The 25,464-nt window shown below is 44.6% G+C and overlaps 5 protein-coding genes across 10 annotated transcripts in view; all 5 read left to right on the top strand.

The window, feature by feature from the left end:
- Window positions 1–12,446: 12,446 nt before the first annotated feature.
- LOC6548804 (probable multidrug resistance-associated protein lethal(2)03659) lies at window positions 12,447–16,960 on the top strand. Its single transcript, XM_001974048.3, has 7 exons — window positions 12,447–12,669; window positions 12,859–13,107; window positions 13,166–13,319; window positions 13,381–15,131; window positions 15,187–16,396; window positions 16,454–16,870; window positions 16,920–16,960. Exons 1-7 carry the CDS (start codon window positions 12,602–12,604, stop codon window positions 16,947–16,949), a joined length of 3,879 nt encoding a protein of 1,292 aa, XP_001974084.1. The 5' UTR covers window positions 12,447–12,601; the 3' UTR covers window positions 16,950–16,960.
- A 215-nt stretch (window positions 16,961–17,175) lies between these two features.
- Window positions 17,176–18,582, top strand: LOC6548805 (endonuclease III-like protein 1). The gene is made up of 4 exons (XM_001974049.3): window positions 17,176–17,365; window positions 17,429–17,911; window positions 17,964–18,134; window positions 18,191–18,582. The coding sequence occupies exons 1-4, from the start codon at window positions 17,255–17,257 to the stop codon at window positions 18,575–18,577; spliced, it is 1,152 nt and encodes a 383-aa protein (XP_001974085.1). The 5' UTR covers window positions 17,176–17,254; the 3' UTR covers window positions 18,578–18,582.
- Window positions 18,583–18,851: 269 nt separating this feature from the next.
- On the top strand, window positions 18,852–20,080 carry LOC6548806 (replication protein A 32 kDa subunit). Its single transcript, XM_001974050.3, has 4 exons — window positions 18,852–18,993; window positions 19,053–19,114; window positions 19,175–19,761; window positions 19,873–20,080. Exons 1-4 carry the CDS (start codon window positions 18,981–18,983, stop codon window positions 19,949–19,951), a joined length of 741 nt encoding a protein of 246 aa, XP_001974086.1. The 5' UTR covers window positions 18,852–18,980; the 3' UTR covers window positions 19,952–20,080.
- A 602-nt stretch (window positions 20,081–20,682) lies between these two features.
- LOC6548807 (microsomal triglyceride transfer protein large subunit) lies at window positions 20,683–24,378 on the top strand. The gene is made up of 6 exons (XM_001974051.3): window positions 20,683–20,924; window positions 21,427–22,226; window positions 22,281–23,211; window positions 23,272–23,812; window positions 23,878–24,045; window positions 24,103–24,378. Exons 1-6 carry the CDS (start codon window positions 20,858–20,860, stop codon window positions 24,254–24,256), a joined length of 2,661 nt encoding a protein of 886 aa, XP_001974087.1. The 5' UTR covers window positions 20,683–20,857; the 3' UTR covers window positions 24,257–24,378.
- Window positions 24,379–24,530: 152 nt separating this feature from the next.
- Window positions 24,531–25,464, top strand: part of LOC6548759 (TBC1 domain family member 24) — a 39,397-nt gene continuing 38,463 nt past the window's right edge. For 3 of the 6 annotated variants that reach the window (XM_015156544.2, XM_015156539.2, XM_015156542.2), the window contains exon 1: window positions 24,535–24,697. The gene's annotated coding sequence lies outside the window, so the exon portion shown is untranslated. The other 3 variants (XM_026981199.1, XM_026981200.1, XM_026981201.1) reach the window with 3 other exon arrangements.

The following is a 25,464-nucleotide window of genomic DNA, read 5'->3' as shown; positions in this document are numbered from 1 at the left end:
CTGCTCGTGTGTGCGGCTGCATGTGTGTTCCTGCGGAGTAGTTGCCATGTTTTCCTATGAATAATAAATACGTTTGGTAATCGTAAACGTTGCCGCCGCCGCTGCACTTTTGACCCCAAGCTGCTGTGCGAGTCGTAAGAAATTATCTTTCCATCCGTGGCAAGCGCTTTTACACGGCGGAAATCGGAAATTGAAGGAAAAATAATCCAGAAAAGTATCCACTAAGTATCCACAGATACGCACAACACAAATTTTCAGATAAGTATGTATGCACCACTTCGATTCTTCCAGTGTACCTGGCTGCGGCATCCGCTAAGGAAGCGAGTTCCAAAAGCAGGAGGATGCATTGAACTCGTACGCAAAGAATACATTCAATGCACGAACTTTCACTTTTAAATTAAATTTTCACTTAAAGAGGTACACACCACTTTGATTTTTCCAGTGTACTCGCACTCGTCTGCAGTATCAGTTTCGCTGGCAGGGCGTGAACGATTTTACTACTTCGATGACCCTGCACACGTAGGTCGAATTGGCTGCCAGTCCTCGCCGTAATCCATTTCATCTATTCCAGCCAGATTAGAGTGGCTCTGCGGCAAGGCAGACTCATTTAGTGGATGTCTCAGTTGCCTCAGTGTCCCAGCCAGTAAGTATGGCCTAATTATTTGCATAACTCATAAGGGACGAGGGACGAGGGCAGGACACTCGCCCGGAATTGATTGATGACTCAAGGATCGGGCTGCGGTCCTGAAAGAGTTGGGCCGACGATTCAATTGGTTTGGGGAGAGCCATTAATGTGATGGGCATATTAATTTCAGGCAAATTAGCCCCACAACGGGCTGACTGAAATTAATTATTTGAAAAACTTTTACCCTTCGAGAGGCACGATGGCTTTATAATTTATAAAACGCACATTCTGCGGTTATCGGACTTGCCACCTCAAATATTGTCAACCGAAAAGCCACAGCGTTGCATAATTTCTATGTGGTAAGCAGTACGTTGCGAGTATTTAAAGAATACAATTTATTCATTTGCATAATCTCCTGTGCTCGTTTTAATTATACATTTTTGTATGCTGCGCATTTATAATCGAGCTTATTATTATATGTTATATTGTTATATTTTTGGACGACTCTTTGCCACATTTGATATTTTTTGCCACACCCCCTTTTCTTTTTCCAGCTTTAAAGGGGAAACGCCATTAAGCAAAAAGCAGAGCCTGGCTTTTTTAAAGCAACACGTACGCTAAACAATTAAACAACAAATAAAGAACCTCAAAAATGCCCAAAACCATATTAACCCAGAAGAGCTAGACCCTTGAACCAATGGCTCCACCACCCACTCCACTGACCTAATGCGCATCGCATTTGCGGCTGGATTTCACTCCGTTACCTCTGTTTCTGCCTCTGATGCGCTCCCCGAGTTCTCCGCTCCCACTTTCCACCTGGAGCCCGGAGCGAAGCACAAAGGCCGCCACACAATGGCCCGAATATCGAACCCAGCTTGCATTTGGCCAATGCCACCAGCAGCAGCTGCGCTCCACGAGAAGAATAAGAAACGGCTTTGGGGCTTGGAGCTGGAGCTGGGGCAGGCCAGGAGCGGAAGAGCGGCATCACGAAGCCAGACAATATTAATGATGCACATTGTCAAGAACTTTCACTGGCCTAGACCACTTCCATTCGGAATGCGAGTGGCACAAGGTCTGGCGCAGCCATTGCCACTGTGACCCTGCACCATTCCAGCCCCGAATCCAATGCTCTTTAGCGCTGCACTGGGATGCGAAGTCTACGGTTGCTCCGCGAATTGTGACTGCACTAAAATGGAGTCTTTGTATGCAAACATACTTAGCCCTCAACCGATATTATTAAACTTCAGTTTAGTTTCAGTTTAGTTTCGCGAGCTGAGCGCGAGCCACGGCATTTCGCTCAGTGTCCTCCCCAGCGCTTGACCCAGTGCAGTGTGGCCAAACCACAATGACACGCGTCGCTTCAATTGAAACCTCGGGCACTCCGAAACGGAAAGAAGAAGAGGGGGCGGTAAGGAGCAGGGGGCTCAATTGAGACGCACTCTAATGGCAATAATTATGCGGCAGCAACAGCTCCACCGCCGAAAAGAAGCCGAGAAGAAGCAACAGACAGATGGGCAGCAGGTCAGAGAGAGAGAGGCAGAGGGAGAGAGAGAGAAGGGGCGACAGAGGACGGGCAGCAGAGGAATCACCACTAAAAAAGACAAAAACGATGATTGAGTGTGCGTATTTGGGGCTTCAATGGTAGCCCACAATGGGGGCTCGGAAATGGGGAAGATTTGGGAGGGCGGGGGAAATGAATAGAAGGCGGAGTGGAGAAGCGGCATTCACCGCAAAGATGTCGAGAACAACGGATAATGCACTTCAAGAGCGGCTCATTGTGTCTGGCAGTTGTTCGCCCCGTCCCTTTCTTCTCAGCCCGCCCGCCCTGTTGCCGTCCCTTTCTGCGCCCCATCAACTTGACTAAGTTCCAATTATTTGTGCGGTCGATGCTCAACGAGCGCCTTCCAATTGCAAATGCCGGTTGTTGGGGCGGCAAAGAGTGGGTGGTGGTGGTGCGCCGGAGTGCAGGCTACACTGAGCAGAATGCACGTTATTTGAAGAAATTGTAAACACTTTGGCTCTCTGAAGAACTCTTTTTGCAATCTCGCATTGCAACCATTTTGAAAGCAATTAGCAGAGAGAATTGGAATGCTTACATGTCTGAATTATTTTCGCAGTGTACCAAAGTGAAGCAGAATGAGGGTTCAAAGGCTATGCTTTAAAGTGGCAGGCGGTGGGCGGAGGGCGGGGGCGTGCCTGTCGTTGCCACTAGTTGTTTTACAGGAAATGATTTTTTTGTATTTTCTAACTGCACTTTGCCCCTCGACCAGCGCACTTTTCACTTTTCCCCACATCTCGGTTCCTAACAATTTATTCGTTGTTGCTGTGTTCACATTGGTTGCTCCATTTCGCTGTTGTTGTTGCGGTTTTGACTTATGTGCGCTCTTAATTGTTGTTAAGAAGTGAAAATCAGCAGCAGCGCTGGCGGCGTGGAAAAGCGGAAGAAATCCGCCTTTCGGTGGAAAGCCGCCTCCGCCATCAAGCGATGGGGAAAATAAGGAAAATGGGGAGCGGACTCGATTAATGCGACTGCGGTCTTGACTTCATTTCATTTCATTTTGGCCGCGTACAGGGCTCGGATATTCGGCGACCTATTTGCATTGTTAAATAGCTTTATAAAAAACTGCATTTTTTAGGCGAAATTGAGCTTGAAGTTCGCCAGAAAGAAATATAAATGCTAAAAAATTGGCAAGATATACTCGTAAGCTTTTATGACGGAGTTCTTTCCAGCATATAGAAAATAATGTATATTTTTGGCCGTGCAAACTCACAGAAAAGTGTGGAAAATCGAAATGCGGAAAAGTGCGCTCAAGAGAAAAAGAGGCGGGGAAAGGATTTGTGGAAGTTGGCAAACGAAACGCTGGGACGGATATGGGATCCAGGGCAGGGAGAAGGGGGAAGTTCTGTGCGGCTCAGCCGCAATCATTTCGACGTTTTTGCATATTTTCATGCAGTTTTCCAGTTTGCCGAATTCCGCTGCAGGCGCCGCACTGTAGACAGTGGGCCAAACACTTTCAGCTACTATTTCCTAAAAATATATTTATATTTGTTCATAGTGTTGCGCTTTGGTTCGTGCTAATAATCTGGAGCATCTTAGCCCGAATTAATTTGGACCCCCTTTTGCACCATATATCATAGTTGGGAGTTCCCCAGCTCCCTGCTCTCGCGCGCCCATCCATCAATCACCCTTCAATTTAATGGCCCTCTGTCGCTTCGTCCCACTGTGCGGCGCGGCTTTGTTGTTGCCTCGCTTGCTATCATCAACGCCTACGAGGATGCCAGGAAAAAAAGTGAAAAATGCAGTGACTACAAAGGGAAATGCGGGGCGTGTGGAGGGGGTCGGCAGCGAAGGAGTGGAACAAACTGCATTCATGGCATCCTCCGCGAATATCCAGTTGTTGTAGTTGCTGGCAGTCGGTAGTTATGCGCCGCTTAGTCACAGCTGTGGCGCTGACATGCTGCTCCACCTCCCACCTCCCCCCCCCCCCCACCCACCAATCACAACGGCCCCCTTTTCCGGGGATAGCCTCACCCCCCTCCACACGCTACCCGCCGCTTGCATATGCATATGCACTCGGCGTCCCAATGCACTTGGAAAAACTGTGACTCAGTCCCTATAATAGTGTCACTCAACAAATAACCATCACAATCACGCGCTACCTCTCAGTAATAAATGCACTTTTAATATTTTAATTAAATCAAGAATAAAATTCAATAAGAACGAGAGAGTTCGTAGTGATCCAAGTTATGCAATAGTTATCCAAGTTAATATTAATAAATATTATAAAAGAATTTATTTTCAGATGTGTTGTTTAACAAAAACATGTCTTTTTGAATTATATATAAAGTCTTTATTTTAGTATTATTTTTAGCAGTATTTTTACTGTGCAAAGGTAGCATAATCATTAGTCTTTTAATTGAAGGCTGGAATAAAATAAATAAATATAATATATATAATAATATATTATTATATATGTATGTATAATGGTATTTAATCACTATGTCTAATAATTTATCCCCTATATTATAGTACAAATTATTATAAACTAATTTGTATTGAATAAGTAATTTAAAAATTGTTAATACTATATAATTATATATATTTTTATTTCAAATAAGAAATACAGCTTTTACTCACAGCTTCTTGTTAAGTTATAATATACAATAATATACAATACAATACAATATATACAATATAATATATATATAATATGTATATATAATATACAATAGTTACCCAAGTTGTGTAATAGTTATACCGCAAATAAAAAATAAGGTTTTTTTGAAAGTATTTCGTAGCGACTCCCTATTCTGCGAGTGTACGCTCGAAAAAAGAACGCCGAAAAATTCGCACGCGCATATTTCTTGATCTTATTCTTGCCAGTGTGTGTGTATGTGTGTGTGTGCATATCCATCACGCTCAGCGAAGCAACCCCTGACCCCTCTGGCCCCTCCCCACCCCTCCCCCTGGGTGTTCAGGCTCAGGCCACGCGTCGCTGCTTCTGCCTCTTCGCAACTTTATTTTGCATATTTGCCGCGACGCCGCCCCCCCTTTTCTTCCTCTTCCGAGTTGAGCTCCACTTGATCTTTGACCCAATTTTTCGGTGGGAATGCAAAATCTGCACCAGTGTGTGCACTCTCCCTTTTCCCAGTTCCCGACTGGATGTGGTTGCTCCATGCTGCATCCAAGCACATTCAGTCCTAAGTAACTGAGTGACGAAATGAATGCGCCGCCTAGATCTTTCAAGAATCTGTGTGCATGGGTTTACCCATGCAGGTCAAAGTTCCTAACTCACAACTGTCACCAGCATGCTTTTAATGTCGACTTTTAAATTAATAAAATTAATAATAACCATGGATAGATCCCTCGTAAAAGTCTTAAGGCATCATTTCTTCAAGTCTTGAGTGGCAAAAGAATTTTCCAGATGTTTTTATGCCAGACTTTGAAATACAAATTATGTCCACGAACTTACAGATAAAGTTACTGCTTGTGTGGTAGCTAAATCCCTGTGGCGAAATGTAGACTCCCGTCGCAAGCTACAGGATAGTTTTTCCCCAGACTGACAATGCAAATTGATTGTGTTGTTGCTGTTGACATTCAGGCGCTGCTTTAATTAAGCGCATTAATGCCACTAACTTATGAGCCGCTGTGAGTGTGTGTGTATCTGTGTGCATTTGTGTATCTGTGTGTGGAGCGGCTCCCAGGAGAATCAATGGGAACTTGACATAACTTACAGCGGTTTGTTGAGCTTGAGTTTTGGGCCTCGCTGCTTGTTTTGTGGCACGAAAGGTGTTTCCCTGGGGCATGTTGACTTTCGAATGCCATTGGCAGTGGAAAATATTGAACGGAAAAAAAAAGATTAACATTTACAACACTGTCTGGCTGCAAGAGCTGGAAAACATTAAGCGAACGCTTAGTTGGGTGATATCCATGGACTTCAAACCTAGTATATTTAACATAAGTTATAGTTTGCTTCTTTGGTTCAGATACAATAAGATTACAACTATCAGCGGTGAGTATTTTGAACTAGAAATATAGCATTAGCAACTATATAATACTAAGCATCAATAATTTTTTTTTTTTTTGCTTTTCTTTTTATTACCATCTGTCTTAAGTAAGTATGACAATAAGTAAATTTTATAATTAATCTTAAATTAACAGAGGCAGTAGTTATCCATTAAGCCCTACTATACTCTATGCATAGCATGTTTTAGTACTTAATGCCCGTCAGGGAGATCTAGCAAAATTAAGCTGTCTAATTCTGTGCGAGAAAGGGCATTTCTCCATTCGTTCTGCTGCAAGCAGCGTAATTTCCTTCGTTCGTTGATGCGCCATGCAAATTTACGGCAATTGGCCGCTGCCGTTGACAGCCCCTCCACCCCCTCCAGCCCCTGCTCCCCACCGCCCCTGCCACGCCCCGTTCTGTATTGACAGTGTTGTCAACGCTCGTAATCTGCTTTTATTATGAATGCTGAAGATGCGTGCATTAAACGAAATCAAAAGAGCTGCAGTTTGCGTATCCCGCCTTTGCTGCATATAAAGTTGTTCGGTGGCTGGAATTTACACACCAACACACGCACACACTCGATGAATGCATTCGAATGCAGGCAGCCAGATACTCGGATGCACAGATACACTCACACAGGCGCAGATGCCATCGCGTTAACATTTCTATGCGGCGCTATCATCCAACACCTCCACGTCCTGTGCTGTTAACTTGGCTATTTTCGCGCGCAATCCGGCCAACCAAATTTAAGTAAGGAAAGCTATAGAAATATAGCTCCAAATATATAAATTGAGTCCTTTTTTTAGCATTCAAGAGAAGGATTCCACTACCATTTGTATTTTAATTTAACGTAGTATCTATAACACCATTAAAACTCATTTGGTATTACCACTTTTTGAGAACGCCTGTCAACACTGTACGCACCACAGTGGGCACCCCTCCCCCTTCCTGCCAATCCAGGTGCGTTGCGGGCCGCCAAGTTTGGGAAATTTATGTTATTTGCGGTAGCCGTTTGCATAATTTGCGTGTTTGTATAAATGCATGTATACTTGGTATACACGCACACTCTTACTGACAAACGTTAATTTGTATGTGATGTGGGGCTATGCACTGGAAAAATGGAATTACTCAGTACTATTATGGCAAATTAATGTCATGGCGCAAAAAAGCGTATGAAAAGTAGCAACCACTGTCTTTTAGAGGAATAACTGGCTTTCCAAAATTGCAGAGCACCTAACATTATTAATTAATGTATTCCGTAAATGTTGTTTATTAAAATCTGCTCAATGTACGCCATTTTTTTGAATATGTTTCCGAATAGGAAAACAAAATTTCTGAGTGTGAGTTCACGCGTGTTGCACACCTCTGGCCGCTGGCTGTTGGCATTTCATTTTCACCAAAATTGTTAAAACTATGTTTGCCATACATACATACAGCCCAAAACGCAACAAAGCAGCCGAACAAAATAAAAACAACAAGCAAAATGATCCAGAACAAAACTACAAAATCGCAGGGACAACAATGAACATTCAATGCAGGGAAAATTGCACCACTTTTTCCACCTCTGAGCGATTTTCCCATGGCCGTAGGTGGAACACCGAATGAGCTGCAATTAAGATATCCAGTCACAAGTAGACCAGGAAAATGGCCAAAATTGAGCAAATCCAAAGCTTCTTGAATAAATCAAAAATGCAAAATTAGAGTTCTTTTCAATTAACAAAAGAAACAGGCATATGATACTAGTAAATGGAAACTTGTATGAAAATTAATTACGAGAAATTAATACATAAGTGAAGTGAACATAGCAATAGTTTTTTTTGCCTAGCAAAGTGGTTCCAACTTCCATACGAATGCAATCCATAAAGATGCCTCAGCTGAAATACTTTAATATTATGAAATGCTATCCGAATAATACCCCTCGCAGTGAAAAAATGGAAAATGGAAGAGTAAACCAGGCTAACTTTCCGGCAGTAGAGAGAGCAAACCCGAAATGTGGCTTAAATTGAGCGCGGCTAGAACTTTTATTATTATGTAGAAGCTGACATAATTTTTTGCGTTTGAGTTTTGGTAAACTTTTGGCTTTTGTTCTACTCAACACAAAGTTTGCATGAACAAAATAAACATGGCAATTGAAAGGAGTGCGAGTTCGCTAAAACATCCTGTGAATCAGGATTAATTAATGTGCGTCGAGGATTTAAAAATGGCCGAAAATTCGCATAATTCAGGCATTAAAAGCGTTTTCAGTTGGGCGTTAAGGTCGATGGCGAGTGACTTCCTGTGACATGCATAATACAAACCTGGCCGAAAACTGAGCGCGATGGCCAAAACGGTTTGCTAATTGGGTCAACAGTGCAGTTTAACGTTTCTGTTTGGGGACCCCGCCCCAATAACATCCCCTAATAGCGGTCGTTTGGAGCCATTGTGCTGAGCATTTTGCATGTCATTTCGGTTAATTTAATTATTTACGTCGTTCACTTTTGGGCATAGTCGAACGAGCAGGCAAATTACTTTAATTAGCAATTTCTGTCGAGCGTTTTTGAATGTTTTTTCCGAGTAAGCCACTGCACTGAGCTAATTTAGTGGTCTTCGTTTGGGGCAAAAATAAAACTATCTTAAGGAATTTGCGGGATTGTTATTGGCACTAATAGCCTAGTTAACCAAGCTAACGAATATTATCCACTACTTTATGATAAACCATTCAAATCAATAGTTTGACCCAATAGTTTATCCGGCTGATTTTTGTAAACCCACTTTGAGGCATTTCTCTTTGGGCTTTATCGGCGTTGCATAATGCAGCGATTCCAATTAGTTTTGCCAACTAAATTTCAATTACATTTCAAACACACTCGCACAAGAGCAGCTCGCCTGCCATGGCCATGAAGTTGGCCAAAGGATTATTACGGCCCACAAAGTGTTGCATGGTGCAGGGCGCACTAAATGCGGCAAGCCTGAAATATAGAAATAAATTTCGGGAAACTGCATCGGGGCCATTTCTGATCGGCCTCTAAAAGCCCAAAGCATATCATTTGTTGCTCATTTAAATACCGTAATTAAGTGATATCGTGCTATCTAATACGAGTTCCCCCGCCGCGCAAAGTGGCGTGTTCGCCGGCCCCCTTTGCTTATTTTGAAATTTTATTTAGAGCTAATTGTTTCCTGGGCCAGGTCAACCAGTCCAGCCCCTCCCCCTTCACCCCCTCAGAGCGGCAGCAGCGAGCTGCACGTGAATGAGCCAGCTGGCAAGCAGCCCCCGGAACCAGGAACCCCGGAACCCAAACACACACCGCCCATGTGTGCATACGCACCTCGGCGAAAGCCTGGCCGAAAGCCAAAGGATTGTTTGTTTATTTGCCTGTTTGCCATTGCCGTTCACACCGCGGCGCATAGAGCGCCTGGAAGCGAGGGGTCGGATTTAATATCTGCTGCCTCTTTTTATACAGGTGTATAGTAGCTAACGGTGGCAACTTTGGGGGATATGTTGCACGTTGGCTGCAAGGCGAACTGAGAGCCTTCGCGTACTTAACCATTAGACGCGGTTGGTTTTGTGTGCTTAAGCAATATTATTGATCCATTTCAGAATGAAAATGCCTATGAATATTTCAGCTTTAGGCCTTTGAGTGGCAGGTTCAGATTAATCAAGTTGAGTTCCACACGGTATTGTCCGCCAAGTGGGCGGAGTTGCAACTCGCTTTTCTTATGGAAACAAGCCCTGTTAATTGTCTGTTTTTGATCACAACAATTATATCCAGCGGTTCCTGTCATACGCATCCCTGTCCAGCTTTCAGTCCAGGATTCGGCTGTGGGAAACTCACATGGGGTGCGCTGTAAACCTTATTTGCCGGCGCCGCCCGCTGCGAGCAGAAAGTCGGCGGTGGCCACTGGACAACCCTTAACCCCTTGATGGCTCTAAGCAGAACCCCTCTCCCTGCGCCCTGCTCCCTGCTGACCGCGAAGTACACTGAAAACGATTGTCAGGCGGTGCCACGTTAGTTGCAAGCTAACGTTCTTGTGCTCAACAATCAAGTACTTAAATCGCATTGAAAGCTGTACCTTTGGGCACGTTGAATCCATTTTGTGTGGAACCACCTAATCGCTTGAAGGCTCAAAGGAAAGTCTCGTCTCCTAAGAGTCACTCAGAAAGTTGCCTGCAGTAGTGGGGAATTCCGAAGAGAAACTATCTGCAAGCATTTTTTCTGCGTGCAGGTCGTCAGCAGAGGGAGATGGCTAATCGGGCGCGAGCGAGACGGAGCCAGCTGCAACTGCAGCTGCAGCTAATGAAACACATCTCCGCTGGGTGGACCGCAGCAAGACGTGTTTAAATTTAGTTTTCGTTAATTTTCGTTTGTTGTCTTTTGTTGTCCGGCGGGTGACTTGCCTTCCGCCCCTGCCCCGCTTCCCCACCTCCCCCATTCAACCACATTAAGGTCCCTGGCTGCAGTTGTTATCAGCAGCGCTGCTGATAAGCGCCTTGCGGTCGTCAATTTGTAGCGAAACATATGTTTGCCCCAAGTGACAGCCGCACTCACGCTGCGTCCTCGTCGGCTGATAAGGCCAAAAGATGGAATGAGTGAGCTGCAGATGAGCGGGGGGTGGGGGAGCGGTCAATGCCCGTGGGGTGCGAAGCACTCCCTATAAGTACCCTATAGTGTCTCTTCAACGGGACAACTAATTTCTAGGTGTATCTAAATAGACATAGAGCCTCTTTTGTTTCCTAAAATGGATAATCTTAATAAATGTAATCATATTACCGCAAATAGTATCTGAAGAATCCTCGGGCTTCACCTGGAAACATCTTCTTGGTGATTTTGGAGATTTCTGGGAAAGGTCTTTGTTGATATGCAACTCAAAGAGGGTATCTTATGGCTCTCACCTCCTTTTGGTTTCATCCAGGAACAGTGCTCAACCGATTTTGTTGGCCAGGGTCACTTCAGCGAGTTGTCATACGGATAAATATGCTTATTTGCCCGGACTTACATTCCAGTCCAGTGTGCCGCTGTGTTGGTGCGTATCTGTGTGTTCCGAGCTGAGCACATATTTACCTTATTACTCCGCTTTATGCCAATACACGCCGTCCGCATATCTATTTCTCTGGTTCCTTTTCTTCGTGTTTACGTTTTGCATTAACTCACATATCGCATTTTATTTTTATGCGCGTTACTCATTGAGGACAGGGCATTCTGGGCTCGCTGAACTTTGAGCCATGATATGCCAAAGGCAGCTTAAAAACCATTGAAGAGATAATAGTAATATCAAAAACTTCCCACAAAAGTTTTGAAATCAGCAGTTTTCCATCTCCACCGCACTCCCTTCAGCTGCGTAACGGGTATCTTGTAGTCGAGCCACTCGACTTTCGCGCTCTCTCTTGCTTAAATTCAGTTCTTCCTTTTCCTCTCTGCGTAGAAATTTTCCAATTTTTCCCTGCCACTTTTGCGGTTAATTAAATCTTGCGGTCGGTTATTTTATGTAAATAAATGATAAAATATTCACACACATTTATGATTATATTTATGCTGAAAAAAGGGCAGTTCGTGACCATCTGCATCCGACTGAAACTTGTGTGTGGTTTAATTTTTTGGTTAATTTGTATTTGCTTATTGATAGCCAGCTAAGCAAACGCTGAAATGATGGATGGCTCAATTTACAAATATTTAACAGGCATAAAATCATATTGAAATATACATACATCTTTTTTTTGAAAGAAATCAGATGGACATAGCGTTTGGATGTAATTTAAAGTTATTATATTACTTTCTAAGAACCATTTAACATTCAATGGGAAACAAAATCACAATTTGCAACCGTGTTTGTGATTTCAAAAAACAAGATTCAATGGGAGTGTTATTGTTTGGTGATTGAACAAGAGGTGGTGGCAATTTAAGGCGTGTATAAGATATTTCCTTAAGCCCTTAACTCAATGAATCTAAAGGTATTTAAAATACATGTAAGTTGGTACACAGATACTGGGCAAAGTCCGTGTCCATATTTGGTTCATTGCAAGCAAAAATTGATAAGGGTATATTATTAGATATGTATTATCTCTATTTGAGAGGTACCTATCCGAACATCAAATCCAAAAATGGTCACAGATTTCCAATTTGTCTTCTAAAGCTTACTAAGACAGTAAATTCGAATAATTTAGCATTACTTAAGTAATTTAACAGCAAAATGGGAGAAAACAATGCTGAAAATAGAGGGTTTCCTTACTGAAGGCCTAACAACCGAGATTATCTCTGAGATAAACTACGTCACCCAGGTGAGAAAACCTCCGTGAATTGTATCACTCGTGGGATGGCACCTAAAAACGAACCAGATTAAGTTAAAATGCGAAACCCCACGGACGCTTTTATCTGAAATTTGTGTTCCCGCTGAACGGAAAGTTTTAGTGTTAACTGAAGTGAAAAGTAGCTAATCCAACAAACTATTTAATAGTGCACTCTACTTTGATGAGGCTTTTGATTAACTACACAACATGCAGGCCAAAAAATTGAAAACAAATCCACGCGAGTCGGCGGGGATTTTCTCTGCTTTAATGTTTTGGTACGATTTATTAGAAGCTACTTTAAAACTATAATGGCAATTTCATCACGGAAAGTCGTGCTGAAAACGGTCTGCTATCAGTAGATATCAGCAGGCGTAAGATCACGTCTATCACCTCAGATTACCACGTTTGCATGAACTTTGAAGGCTTTGATAACTCAGATCTATGATAGCACACGTATCTTCCAGCTTCGCGTTGCCGATACTTTTCAAGGGCAGGAAGAAAACACTTGAGCCTGCCGATCTATATAAGGCTCTAAAAGGACACAAAGCAGAGACTCTGGGCGACAAATTCTTTGAGACTTGGCAGTCAGAAGTCAGATCCTGTGGGGATAGGGCAAAACAAGAGCCCAGCATCATTAGGGTTATATTGAAGGTATTCGGATGGCAACTTCTCCTGTCTGGCATAGTTGTTGGATTTCTCGAGCTAGGAACAAGGTGCGCACGGTGCCATTTGGTGATACAATCAATATATTTTCCAAGTTCTTCCTGACAGAGCGACCTTACCACTTATCCTGGGAGCTCTAATAGCGGAGTTCACAGCAAATGGAAATGGAGCTGGGCTGTGGGCGCAAATTTATGGACTAACTCTGGTCTTAAGCATACTGTTTTCAGTGCTGATGTTCCACCCGCTTATGATGGGCCTAATGGTGAGGATTTAGAGAATAATATATTGTTGTGAACTGTATCACAAGGACTTTCTTCCCCTAGCACCTGGCCATGAAAATGAGAGTGGCAGTGAGCACGGCTATCTATCGAAAGGCGCTCCGACTGAGTCGCACTGCCCTGGGAGATACCACCACTGGCCAGGTCGTCAATCTCATATCCAATGACCTGGGGCGTTTCGATCGCGCGCTGATACACTTTCACTTTCTCTGGCTGGGACCGCTGGAGTTGCTCATAGCCTCGTACTTCCTGTACCAGCAGATCGGAGTAGCTGCCCTGTACGGAATCGGGATACTGCTCCTATACCTGCCGGTCCAAACTTTGCTCAGTCGACTGACGTCGAGACTCAGACTCCAAACAGCCCTGAGAACTGATCAGCGGGTTAGGATGATGAACGAGATCATATCAGGCATGCAAGTGATCAAGATGTACACCTGGGAGAAGCCGTTTGGGAGTCTGATCGAGAGACTTCGGCACAGTGAAATGAGCTCCATTCGAAAGGTGAACTACATCCGGGGCACTCTGCTGTCCTTCGAGATTACCCTGAGTAGAATCGCCATATTCGTAAGCCTTCTGGGATTCGTGCTGATGGGCGGAGAATTGACGGCGGAGCGGGCTTTCGCAGTGACCGCTTTCTACAATATCCTGCGACGCACGGTGTGCAAATTCTTCCCGAGCGGCATGTCCCAGTTTGCGGAGATGATGGTGACTCTGCAGAGAATCAGAGCATTTATGATGAGAAGTGAAACTGCAGTTTTGTGCCTTAAAGGTGGGCAAGCAAATGGGCTTTTCGAAGGGAAGCCCCTGGTGGAATTGCAATCCTTTCAAGCACGTTGGAACCATGATCACGTGGAACCCGTTCTGGAAAACATAAGCATCAGTTTAAGTCCACCTCAACTGGTAGCTGTGATCGGACCTGTTGGTGCTGGAAAATCCAGCCTAATACAAGCTATTTTGGGAGAACTTCCTGGTGAGTCGGGCAGTATGAAAGTGCAGGGAAAGATCTCGTACGCCTCTCAGGAACCCTGGCTCTTCAATGCCTCCGTCAGAGACAACATCCTATTCGGCCTACCCATGGATAAGCACCGATATCGAAATGTTGTGAGGAAATGTGCTTTGGAGAGAGATTTCGAACTGCTCCACGGCGATCGCACTTATGTGGGGGAAAGGGGAGCTTCCCTATCCGGAGGTCAAAGGGCGAGGATCAGCTTGGCCAGAGCAGTTTATCGCCAAGCGGATACGTACCTCCTCGACGATCCTTTGAGTGCGGTGGACACCCATGTAGGGCGCCATTTATTTGAGGAGTGCATGCGTGGCTTTCTCAGGGATAAGCTGGTGATTCTGGTGACCCATCAACTGCAATTTCTGGAACATGCCGATCTCATAGTAATCATGGATAGGGGAAAAATATCAGCTATTGGCACCTACGAGGAGATGCTCAAAAGTGGCCAGGACTTCGCCAAACTCTTGGCCAAGGAGGCCCAGGAAAGGGAGGAGTCGGATCAGGAACACGGCCATGCAGAAGGCGACGCCAAAAATGATAAGTCGAGCTACTCCCGGCAGAGTAGCCGGGTTAGCAGAGTCAGTGTAACCTCCGTGGATTCCGCTACGGATTCTATACTGGACACTGAAAGACAACCTGCGCAGGAAGCACGATCCCAAGGGAAAATTGGATTGGGCATATATGGGAAATATTTTTCCGCCGGCTCTGGATGGTTGATGGTCGTCCTGGTGGCCTTCTTCTGCCTGGGCACTCAAGTTTTGGCTTCTGGCGGGGACTACTTCCTTTCCTACTGGTAAGTATGCTGGAATGAACCAAGTTATTCACAACTTAAGAATCTTCGCTCACAGGGTTAAAAACAACGACTCCTCTTCGTCTTTGGACATTTACATCTTCAGTGGAATCAACGCAGCCCTAGTGATCTTTGCCCTGCTGCGAACCCTGCTCTTCTTCAGCATGGCAATGCACTCATCCACCCAGCTACATAATACCATGTTCCAAGGAGTCTCCCGCACCGCCCTGTACTTCTTCCATGCGAATCCCTCGGGCCGAATCCTCAATCGCTTTGCCATGGACTTGGGGCAAGTGGACGAAATCCTGCCCGCAGTGATGCTCGATTGCATACAGATATTTCTCACAATCAGTGGAATTATAGGGGTTTTGTGCATCACCAATCCCTGGTATTTGATTAATACCATCACGATGTTCCTGGCTTTTCATTTTCTGCGGACATTCTATTTGAGCACTTCGAGGGACGTGAAGAGATTGGAAGCCGTAGCCAGATCCCCAATGTACTCCCATTTTAGTGCCACTTTAAATGGCCTACCCACCATCAGAGCTATGGAAGCTCAGGAATTATTGACTAAGGAGTACGATAACTACCAGGATCTCCACAGTTCCGGATACTATACTTTCCTGTCCACAAACCGAGCCTTTGGTTACTATCTGGATCTGTTTTGCGTGGCCTACGTCATATCGGTAACCCTGATGGGCTACTTTAACCCCCCGCTGAATAATCCTGGTCAAATCGGTTTGGTTATCACCCAGGCTATGTCCATGACGGGAACTGTTCAGTGGGGCATGAGGCAATCCGCTGAGCTGGAGAACTCCATGACTTCTGTGGAAAGAGTATTGGAATACAGAAACCTGGAAGCAGAAGGAGCATTTGAGTCCGCAGACGACAAGAAACCTCCCAAGAATTGGCCGCAAGAGGGTCTGATTAGTGCGGAACAACTAAGTCTTAGATACAGCCCCGATCCCAAGGCGGATAGAGTCCTCAAGTCCCTGGATTTCATTATCAAGCCACGCGAAAAGATTGGCATTGTGGGCAGAACGGGTGCCGGGAAGTCCTCCCTTATAAATGCCCTCTTTAGGTTGTCCTACAACGATGGATCCCTGGTGATAGACAGCACGGATATTGCCGGGATTGGGCTTCATGATCTGCGCAGCAAGATCTCCATAATTCCCCAGGAACCTGTGCTTTTTTCCGGCACCTTGCGCTATAATTTGGATCCCTTTGAACAGTATGCTGATGAGAAATTGTGGGAGGCCCTGGAAGAAGTGAGAGTCTCCACGTCCAAAAGCTATAATTATAAATGAACACTCTTTCTTCGTCAGGTTCACCTCAAGGATGAGGTATCCGAGCTGCCAAATGGCTTGGAAAGTGTGGTTGCAGAAGGCGGAGCCAACTACAGTGTAGGTCAGAGGCAATTGGTCTGCTTGGCCAGGGCGATCCTCCGCGAGAACCGCATCCTTGTCATGGACGAGGCTACTGCCAATGTAGATCCCCAAACCGACGCCCTCATTCAATCCACCATTCGGAGGAAGTTCAGGGACTGCACCGTCCTGACCATAGCCCATAGATTGAACACGGTCATCGACTCGGATAGGATTATGGTTCTGGACGCTGGCACTCTGGTGGAGTTCGGGTCTCCATTCGAACTACTGACGCAATCGGCGAGCAAAGTCTTTTACGGGATGGTGTTCCAGACGGGTCGATCAAGTTTCGAGCACCTTCTGAAGATGGCCCACCAGGTCAGTGTACAGTAAAATATTTTACGTTATGCTAATGCATTCTTTGCAGGCCCACGAAAGAAAACTGCTATCTGAATAAAACATATCGTATTTAGAAAGTATCAAATTCAAATATGAGTAATTTTCAAATATTTTTATTTTTCCTTTAAAGATCACATTTACTACTACTGTTTCAGCTGTTTTATTGTAACACCTAATACCTATCCTATACTTAAATTAAAAAAACAGGTTTGGAATAACTTCATTTATTGTATGCGGTGAATATTTGAAAATTTCAAATGCAGCCGCCTTCTTATTTGGTAAGTGTGGCCGTTTCAACAGCATAATCGATAGGTTCGAAATGTAATCAAACATCGAAACAGAAACGCACAAATTGTATTAAGTATGGCAAAAAATGTAAAGAAACTAACGTTGGTCAACAAATTGGCAAAACGGGGAGATCTTATAAAGCCCACGGAAATGATAATGCGTCAAAATCGTGCAGATAACGTGAGGGTAGGCGGAAAAACATGAAAAACCATAATAGCAAAACTCCACACGCAGTTTCTAACCTTCCAGGATATCGAGGATCTAGTTTGTTTATCTTCGGGCGCAGCAGGATCAGTTACCTCAAAGTACTTCTCCCCCGTCCAAACCCGCAAGCAGCGCCTCTTAAATGGGGAATCCCTGAAGAAAACGTCCCTGAAAATGGAACCCTTATCTCCAGCTCGGGTTGCGCCCAAAAAGAATAGAAAGGCTGATCAAATGGCAACCAGGGTTCAAATGGGATCGGCTACTATAGTTAAGTGCAAAGTGTTTCCTGATGTTGTGGACTCTCCAGTGGTAGCGGATAAGATAAAACTGGAAGTGGATGCCCAAATAAAGCAGGAGAAGAATACGGAGGAAACTAAAGAGGACGCACATTCCTATTCTGAGGTGCAAGCACCACATCCTTTGTGGCTTGGCCACTTAGAAAACATTCGGGTTATGAGAAGCTCCAGAAGTGCTCCAGTGGACACCATGGGATGCCATCGATGCGCCGATTTGAAAGCAGATTCGAAGGTATTTCCAAAAGCGGAAAGAAATACACATAAAATGAACAACTTCCTTACAGACACAGCGCTTCCAAAACCTAGTTGCATTGATGCTTTCCAGTCAAACTAAGGACCAAACTACTTACGAAGCCATGAATCGCCTTAAAGACCGAAGTCCAACTCCACTGCAAGTTAAGGAAATGCCAGTGACAGAACTCGAGAACTTATTGCATCCGGTATCCTTCTACAAGGTTTGAGAAACTTGTCTTGCAATAAATCAATCGCTCTTACTCTCAATCCTCTCCAGAACAAGGCCAAATACCTGAAGCAAACCGTGGAGATACTGATAGACAAGTACGATTCGGACATTCCAGACAATGTCAAGGACCTTATAGCTCTTCCAGGAGTTGGCCCCAAGATGGCTCATATATGCATGGCAGTGGCCTGGAATAAGATCACCGGAATCGGAGTGGATGTCCATGTCCACCGCCTCTGCAACCGGCTGGGCTGGGTGCCGAAGCCCACTAAGGAACCGGAGCAAACCCGCGTGGCGTTGGAGAAGTGGCTGCCATTTAGTCTCTGGTCAGAGGTGAATCACTTATTCGTGGGATTCGGACAAACCATTTGCACCCCGGTGAAGCCAAATTGTGGGGAATGCTTAAACAAGGACATTTGTCCTTCAGCCCATGTTTAAATTCAAAAAAAAATAAGGAAGATCGATGGAGAAAAGAGCATTTCAAAGGCAGAAAATTGTTGTGCTTTCAAAATAAATTAGATAAAAAGTGCTGTAAGTCCACAAAGTATTTGCAGCTAGAGGGATTCCATTGAAATCAAAAAGCTTGTAGATTTGTAGTAACTCAACTGAATAAAGAGTATTTTCTTTCAGAACTTTAGTTATAAATTAAAATTAAACATTTTGAGGGGATTCGCTGGAATTTAAACGGTACTTTTGTTTTTCCTACATACGCATTAGATGGTATTCCTTCAGGTTCGACCTACGGCCACACTATCAGCACTAAGTTCGCGCGTTTTATTGTTTACCAGCGGCCTGTAAATTGTAAAGTTATCTAAAGTATTAGGCACTATTAGCCAAGAAAATGAATGACTCATGTAAGTAGAGCTCGTACCCAGGGAAAGTAAAGGAACTAATGACGAGAGCTCCTTTTTAGTTGGAGATTTCAATGCCACACAAACTGCGCCCGCTGGAGCCGCCAGCAATCAAAAGGGAGAAGTAAGTGGAAAGCGCAACTTACACAACTTAAACAACATGCTTCTGTATGATTACGAATAGGGAATAGTGCCCCTGGTGGTGAAGCAGATCGTGGACGCCCCGGAGGGCAACATCGAGTTGTTCGGCATGCAGTACGCGATGGCCTGTGTTGTGGCCATAGTGCGGAACATCGAGACTTCCTCGACCAAGATCACCTACACGCTGGAGGATCATAGCGGCAGAATCGATGCGCACTACTGGCTGGAAGAGGGCGACGCTCTGAAGGCACCCGAAGTCATGGTCAACAACTACGTGAAGGTCTACGGCACCACCAGATCGCAAGGCGGCTCTAAGACCCTGATGATCTTCAAGCTGCTGCCTGTTCTCGATCCCAACGAGGTGTGCACCCACCTGCTGGAAGCACTCAATGCCCGCTACAGGGCCGAGGACTACCAGAGCAAGGGTGGAGCTGGTGGTGGTGCAGGGGCTTCTTCCGGCTCAGGCCCCATAGCTGATTTCACCGCCTCCCAGAGCTCGGCCATTGTCAGTGGACTGGAGCCCAAGCAGCAGGCCGTGTTCCAGGCCATCAAGAGCAATGTTTCCGAGGAGGGCATCTCCCGCAAGGAGCTGAAAGCCAAATTCTCCCACATCAGCGACTCTGAGTTGACGTAAGCAGATAAGCTAACTATTTCAGAACCTGACCCCCTTTTTGAGCGTTGTTCCTTCAGCTCGTAGTTGTTTTTATTGAGTAATTATAACATTTGTTCCTTCTTTTCCAGCAACATTCTGGACTTTATGATTTCCGAAGGACACATTTATTCCAGCATTGACGCAGACCACTTTATTTGCACAATGTAAATCGGATCCGGCAAAAATGTAATTTAAAAATGCGGAATATATGTATTAAGTTTTGGATAAGCGGGAAAATGCCCCACTTATAAGATGTACATTAAATATTTCTTACATTATAATCATAAAACCAAAAAACGTATCCTTAGAAAATAAATTATTGGGATGAAAAAGGTCACAAATACACTGGTGAAAGTGGGCATATAAATAAAAACTATTATTTCAAGCAGATCGCGAACTTCAAGTTGTCGGTGCTTACTTGCACATTTAATAATATTCCTAACTTCTTCCCCGGTCAAAGGAAAACACTTCATCGCATGGGATCTTTATGTATCGCCCAATCCCAGGATTGAATGGAGCATTCCGTCTAACCGCATTCCCAAAGTTCCCCAAGGACTCAAAGCAAATAAAATGCTGGTTATTATTAGGAGCGTTCAAAAGGAAATGCAAGGAATAAACAATTTTGAAAGGCATTTAAATCAGGTTTGAACGGCACCGAAGAGACGGCTTGGAATCGACGTGGTTTTTTGGCTATAAGGAATAATGTAGAATAAAATTTTAAAAATCACGGTACTTCCAATTTAACACATGAAAATGGTATAAATATTGTTGGAAGTGTGGAACATAATAATTTAATAAAAGTGCTGTAAAGGTTCGCATACTTTACATGCCGGCGTTCCCCGTAACAGTGGCGCCCCCTAGCTCGCGGGCGTTCATTCTCACCACAGCCCTGCTCAGCGACTCTCAGCTGCTCGAAGTCACCACGAGTCAGAATCGCGCTGCTCAGCTCGGTTCTGTTTCCATTCCGCTTTGAATCTCGTCGCCAGCCGGCTCAGCTAGAGTCTTATCAATGAATTAACTTACCACTGCTCACTCTGCCCGAAATAAGTACAGAATCGAACAAAGAGCTGGGAAATGGAGAACAAGCATAAGAAGCGCCTGCAATCCCTGCTTCTGCTGGCACTCGTTTTGGGATTTTTGGGTAAGTCAGTGCCAATACTGAACGTTAGTTGGGCAAGGGTTTTGGGCAAGTTGAATGAACTGCTTGTGGTCACAACAGTGACGGTGCCACTCCTCCACCTACGCACACAAACAAAAAAACCAACGGAGAACTTTTATCTGACACACTTTCCAATCGGATCAGCTGTTCTTACAGTGGGGCAAGTTTCAGTGTTGCGGCTAAAGGTAATTTGCTGTAAAAGCTATATGTACGCTTTATGTTTCTGTAAACCCGTTCGAAATTATTCAAAACCTAAACATAGATAAGTACTGTCATATTTGCACCCGAAAATTCCCGGATATAACCACATCCACAGCGACCTTTGCTATCTGTCCTCCCATCCCTCCTACACCATTTGCATTATCGCTGCCCACTGTGCGGGCCACTTGTTGATAACCTCGACCTTAGCAAGAAGCGCTGCTTCTGGGTGAAAGCTACAACAATTCGATTGACTAATGACGTGTTCTATTATTTTTTCTTTCAGAGAATGGAAGAACGGCCCTAATAGCTCCGAACAGTCAGCAAATTTTCAAGCTGCAGAACCATGTGATACTCCAGGAACTGGGTCGGGATTCAAGGGGCGAGGAGACGGGGTATACATTTGAGACCGATCTCAAGATTAACTCAGTTTGGAGTGGAGATGAAGACCAGTTACTGGAGGTTTTTATCGGCGGTAGCAAGGTCGAGGCCTCTGGAAAAGCACGTTCAATTACCCAGATACCCGATAGACCTTTTTATATCAGTCTGGTGAAGGGACAGCCTGAAAAGGTCATAGCCCATACTTCTAAAGATCAATCCCTGCTGAATTTGGAGCGCGGAATTGCTTCTCTGCTGCAGCTGAGATTGGATGCATCCCAGGACGAGGAACTGGATGTTTCTGGCTTGTGTCGCGTGTCCTATGATGTCAAATCTTCCACGAAGGTGCAGAAAACCAAAAGAGACTGCTCCCTGTGGGATCTTAGGGTCAACTATCACCCAGAAGAAGCTCTGGGCGTGACTCAGCAAGCCCAGGAGACGGTCTTCTACGACCTTTCTTCAGAGGGCACACTCTTGAGGGCTGAGTCCCAGGAGAACCACCGCCTCAATCTAGCAGCCAAACCGGATGTGGGTAGCTCCGTGAAGAGCACGTTGGTACTGCAACACATCTCGCAAGGATCGGAGGAAGTCAAGCAACTGGAACTAGACAGCTTGGATAAGACCATCCAGAGCCTTCTGGAATGGTATCGCGTTTTCGAGCTAGAATCCGATGTGGATGGCATGATCAGTGAGATCAAGGAGCAAACGGTAAGTAAATAATATCACGTTTAAAGATTTGTGAACTAAAAATAATTATTTCAGCTGGAGGAGCAATTAAAACAGTCTCTAACGGAATTGCAATCCGGTGATGTGGGCAAATCCTCGCTGGCTCTTGCTTACGTGAAACTAATTCCTCTGGCTCGCATCTCGAGGCAAGAACAATTTGAAGATCTACTTAAAGATAACTCAGAAGTTCTGCCGCAGTTGGTGGATCTTTTGGGTGCTGTTCAGACCTTTGATGCTCACAATGCCACATTTGGGTTCCTTTACAAAGAGTCGGAAACCACAAGCGAGCAATTAGACCTGCTAGAGAAATACCTGCAGTCCCTGGCGGTCGCCACCCATCCGGATAGGAAAATAGTTGAGCACTTGTACGGATTGCTAGGACAGGAATCTACCGAAAAGCATTCAAAGCTGAGGGAAAGCGTCATCCAAACGCTGGCCACCTTGACCCGCCAAAGCGGTCTAGATGTTGAAGATCCTTTGCTGAAGGAAGTGCGTTCTTATCTCCTGCAAGGTCTCACCTCCAAGGAGCCCACTTTGTACATTAGGGCGCTGCAAAATCTCCAGGATCCCGCTACAATTGAAGCTCTGCTGAAGCACAGTCAAACTGGCGAGGCCCCCAATTTGTCGGTGGCCGCCTTGCAGGCTCTAAAGGCATTTCCCCTAGGTAGCTTTAACTCTTCGCATCGCTTGCAGTTCGAGAGCATATTCTACCAGCGAAAGCGGCGCTTTGATAGCTCCGCTCGCACTCTGGCTCTGGATATTATCCTATCCCTCCGGCCAACTCAGGAGCAATTGGGCTACCTCTTGGATTACCTGGCCTCCAATGATCGCCAGTTTGAGATCAAAACCTACGTGCTGCAGAAGCTAAGAATGCTGGCTGAGAAATGCCCGCGATTTAGGGCTTTGTTCGAATCGGAGCTTGTCAAAAGGACGCACGTAAACAACTACAATGTGCTGGCACAAAAGGGTGAGTGCCCCATGGCTTAATGGCACATATTCAACCAATTATTAACTCAATTAATTGCAGGTCTCACTACCGTTCTCACCCGTCAGCTTTCACAGGCTCCAGCTTTCAACGAAACTCTGCTTAGTACCCAGGAAGTGTATCAGGGAATCCTGAAACGTGGCTCCGTGGAATTTTTGCTCCATGCCGGGCGTTCCCAAGCCAGCAGCTTTAAATTGGGCATCTACACTGCCGGTTTGGGCTCGCTGGTGGGCGATGGTGACTCCGGCGAAGGAAATGACGGAATTCCGGCGGATGATGAGTTTAGCGAGGACGAAACGGTTACCGCAGGCATGGAGATCAGTGTGCAGGGCGCTCAATTGCGACCCTTAATATTTTTCAGCGGCCAGACCGAGCTAATGGGCCACGTGTGGGGAGGAAGTGCCTCGGACTCAACGCCCGCTTACCAGGCAACCACTTTGTCCCTGGATAACGAGCACTACGTAATCCTGTCCTCCGGGGCGACGCTTCACTGGCGAGTGCTGGGCGCCAGGAGTGTGGATCTCAATGGCAAGGTGGGATTTAGCCTGTGGAATCGAAATGCCCAGACGGAAATCCAGCAAAAGTAAGTGGGAAAGCCATAGTATTTAATTGGTTAGCTTCTTAACTTACGGTTTTCCTGGTTTTTAGCACTGGCAGCGCTGTCCTTGGTCATTTGGCCGTTGGGTTTAGGTATGCGAAATTAGTGCAGGATTTCAGTATCATTCATGAACCAAAGTTGAGTCTGAATGCGGACTTGGACTTCTACAGTGGCATTAAATTGTGCATGCAACTCCAGCGCCCTGAACAGCTTCTGAAGTGAGTTTGTGGAACTATTTTATGGTCTGAAATACTAATTGAAACCCTTCTTCCCAGACAAACCAACGCTCGTTCGGTTTTTCTGCAGTTTGTTGATCATCCTTATGCCAAACATGTGCGCTCTACACACTCGCACAAGACTGCTGGGTGCACTTTTGCACTCAACCAGAAAAACAACGAAATGTGCAACCTCATTTTTAGCAACATCTAGATTATACTAAAGAGATTATTGGAGATTTCTTGCATAAAAACTATATTTCTATGTAAACACTCGGAGATTAAGACTCGATATAGTTGTAAACTCAAACGAACAAAGACAATTTAATTTTCAAATTCTAAAAGTGTTTTATTTCTCTTGACCAATTCAAAAATGATTGGTAAATCGAAAATGTGCCTTTTTGTCTTCATTCACAATAGTGTAATTTTAAATGTAAAGAACCCGCCATAAGTGTTGCGAAACTCGAAACGGGCACTTATCGAGCTATCGATTGTACGAGCTACGCATCCCATCCCCAAATTCCACAGCACCTTCAAACACTACGGCGTGCTTCTTCTTAAAACGCGGCATAAAAGAGGTGCACTCCACAAGCACGAAAAGTAAATAACTTTATTGCAAAAGTATCGTTTAAAGCGCGAAAAATATTAAACCAAGGTTAAAAAAGCAGGCATCAGAAAAACTGATTCCGAAACAGTGCAAAGAATTAGGCCACTGAATGGTGCTCTTCTTCTTTTTTTGGGAGAATTAGAAGGCTCGTCGCACACACACACACACTCGCAAATAAATGCGAAATCTATAGCCTCATTCAATTACCCAAAGTAAATACTCCTATTTGCGAGCTTAATAGCGCGACAAATTCAACTGCCTAAACTCAATAAATCGATATTTGTGTCACCAATTCGCGTGTTTAAATCAAGTGCGAAGCAATGTACTAAAATTAACATTTTACTTGCTTTTTAAACTCACACAAACACAATTGGAGCGAGAGAGAGGCCAAACCAAATGGGAGATGGGCAAGGAGAATTGTTGTTGTTGACGTGTTCCGTTTATTTCCATGTGTGCGTGTGTGCGGGAATTTCTGTTGCGTGAAGTTGCAATACAAAAAAAACCACGTGTGAATTGTTCTGCAATTTTCCTAATTTTTTCTGCTGAATTATTATTAAGTATTAAAAATAATAAAGCATACTCGGTTAAAGTACGTTTGCCTTGGCATCTCATTAGCACGGAATTATAACATAAACTCGTCGGCAAAATTAGCATTCGTAGTTCATATTATCTTAGCCACGTAAAAGAGCATAGGAGAAATGAATAAAAACAAGACGGTTAGATCCACCCAAAATAAAATATCTCATTCTTTAAAAACAAAATTAAATTATATCTGTATATTAATTATACATTTATTGAAGAATGTTCTAGAATAT

The sequence above is a fragment of the Drosophila erecta genome, unplaced genomic scaffold, assembly GCF_003286155.1.
Source record: "Drosophila erecta strain 14021-0224.00,06,07 unplaced genomic scaffold, DereRS2 tig00000092-arrow-pilon, whole genome shotgun sequence".
Taxonomy (NCBI): Eukaryota; Metazoa; Arthropoda; class Insecta; order Diptera; family Drosophilidae; genus Drosophila; species Drosophila erecta.
This window is presented reverse-complemented; position numbering and strand designations above follow the sequence as displayed.

Excerpts from the sequence above, each read along its gene's own strand:
- LOC6548804 (XM_001974048.3), top strand. The coding sequence starts at position 12,602 with ATGCAGGCCAAAAAATTGAAAACAAATCCACGCGAGTCGGCGGGGATT. Across the intron at positions 12,670-12,858 it reads TTCTCTGCTTTAATGTTTTG|CTTCGCGTTGCCGATACTTT; the intron begins GTACGATTTATT and ends CGTATCTTCCAG. Across the intron at positions 15,132-15,186 it reads GACTACTTCCTTTCCTACTG|GGTTAAAAACAACGACTCCT; the intron begins GTAAGTATGCTG and ends CTTCGCTCACAG.
- LOC6548805 (XM_001974049.3), top strand. The coding sequence starts at position 17,255 with ATGGCAAAAAATGTAAAGAAACTAACGTTGGTCAACAAATTGGCAAAA. Across the intron at positions 17,912-17,963 it reads ATTTGAAAGCAGATTCGAAG|ACACAGCGCTTCCAAAACCT; the intron begins GTATTTCCAAAA and ends ACTTCCTTACAG. Across the intron at positions 18,135-18,190 it reads ATCCGGTATCCTTCTACAAG|AACAAGGCCAAATACCTGAA; the intron begins GTTTGAGAAACT and ends AATCCTCTCCAG.
- LOC6548806 (XM_001974050.3), top strand. Across the intron at positions 19,115-19,174 it reads CCAGCAATCAAAAGGGAGAA|GGAATAGTGCCCCTGGTGGT; the intron begins GTAAGTGGAAAG and ends GATTACGAATAG. Across the intron at positions 19,762-19,872 it reads ATCAGCGACTCTGAGTTGAC|CAACATTCTGGACTTTATGA; the intron begins GTAAGCAGATAA and ends CTTCTTTTCCAG.
- LOC6548807 (XM_001974051.3), top strand. The coding sequence starts at position 20,858 with ATGGAGAACAAGCATAAGAAGCGCCTGCAATCCCTGCTTCTGCTGGCA. Across the intron at positions 20,925-21,426 it reads ACTCGTTTTGGGATTTTTGG|AGAATGGAAGAACGGCCCTA; the intron begins GTAAGTCAGTGC and ends TTTTTCTTTCAG. Across the intron at positions 23,212-23,271 it reads CAATGTGCTGGCACAAAAGG|GTCTCACTACCGTTCTCACC; the intron begins GTGAGTGCCCCA and ends AATTAATTGCAG.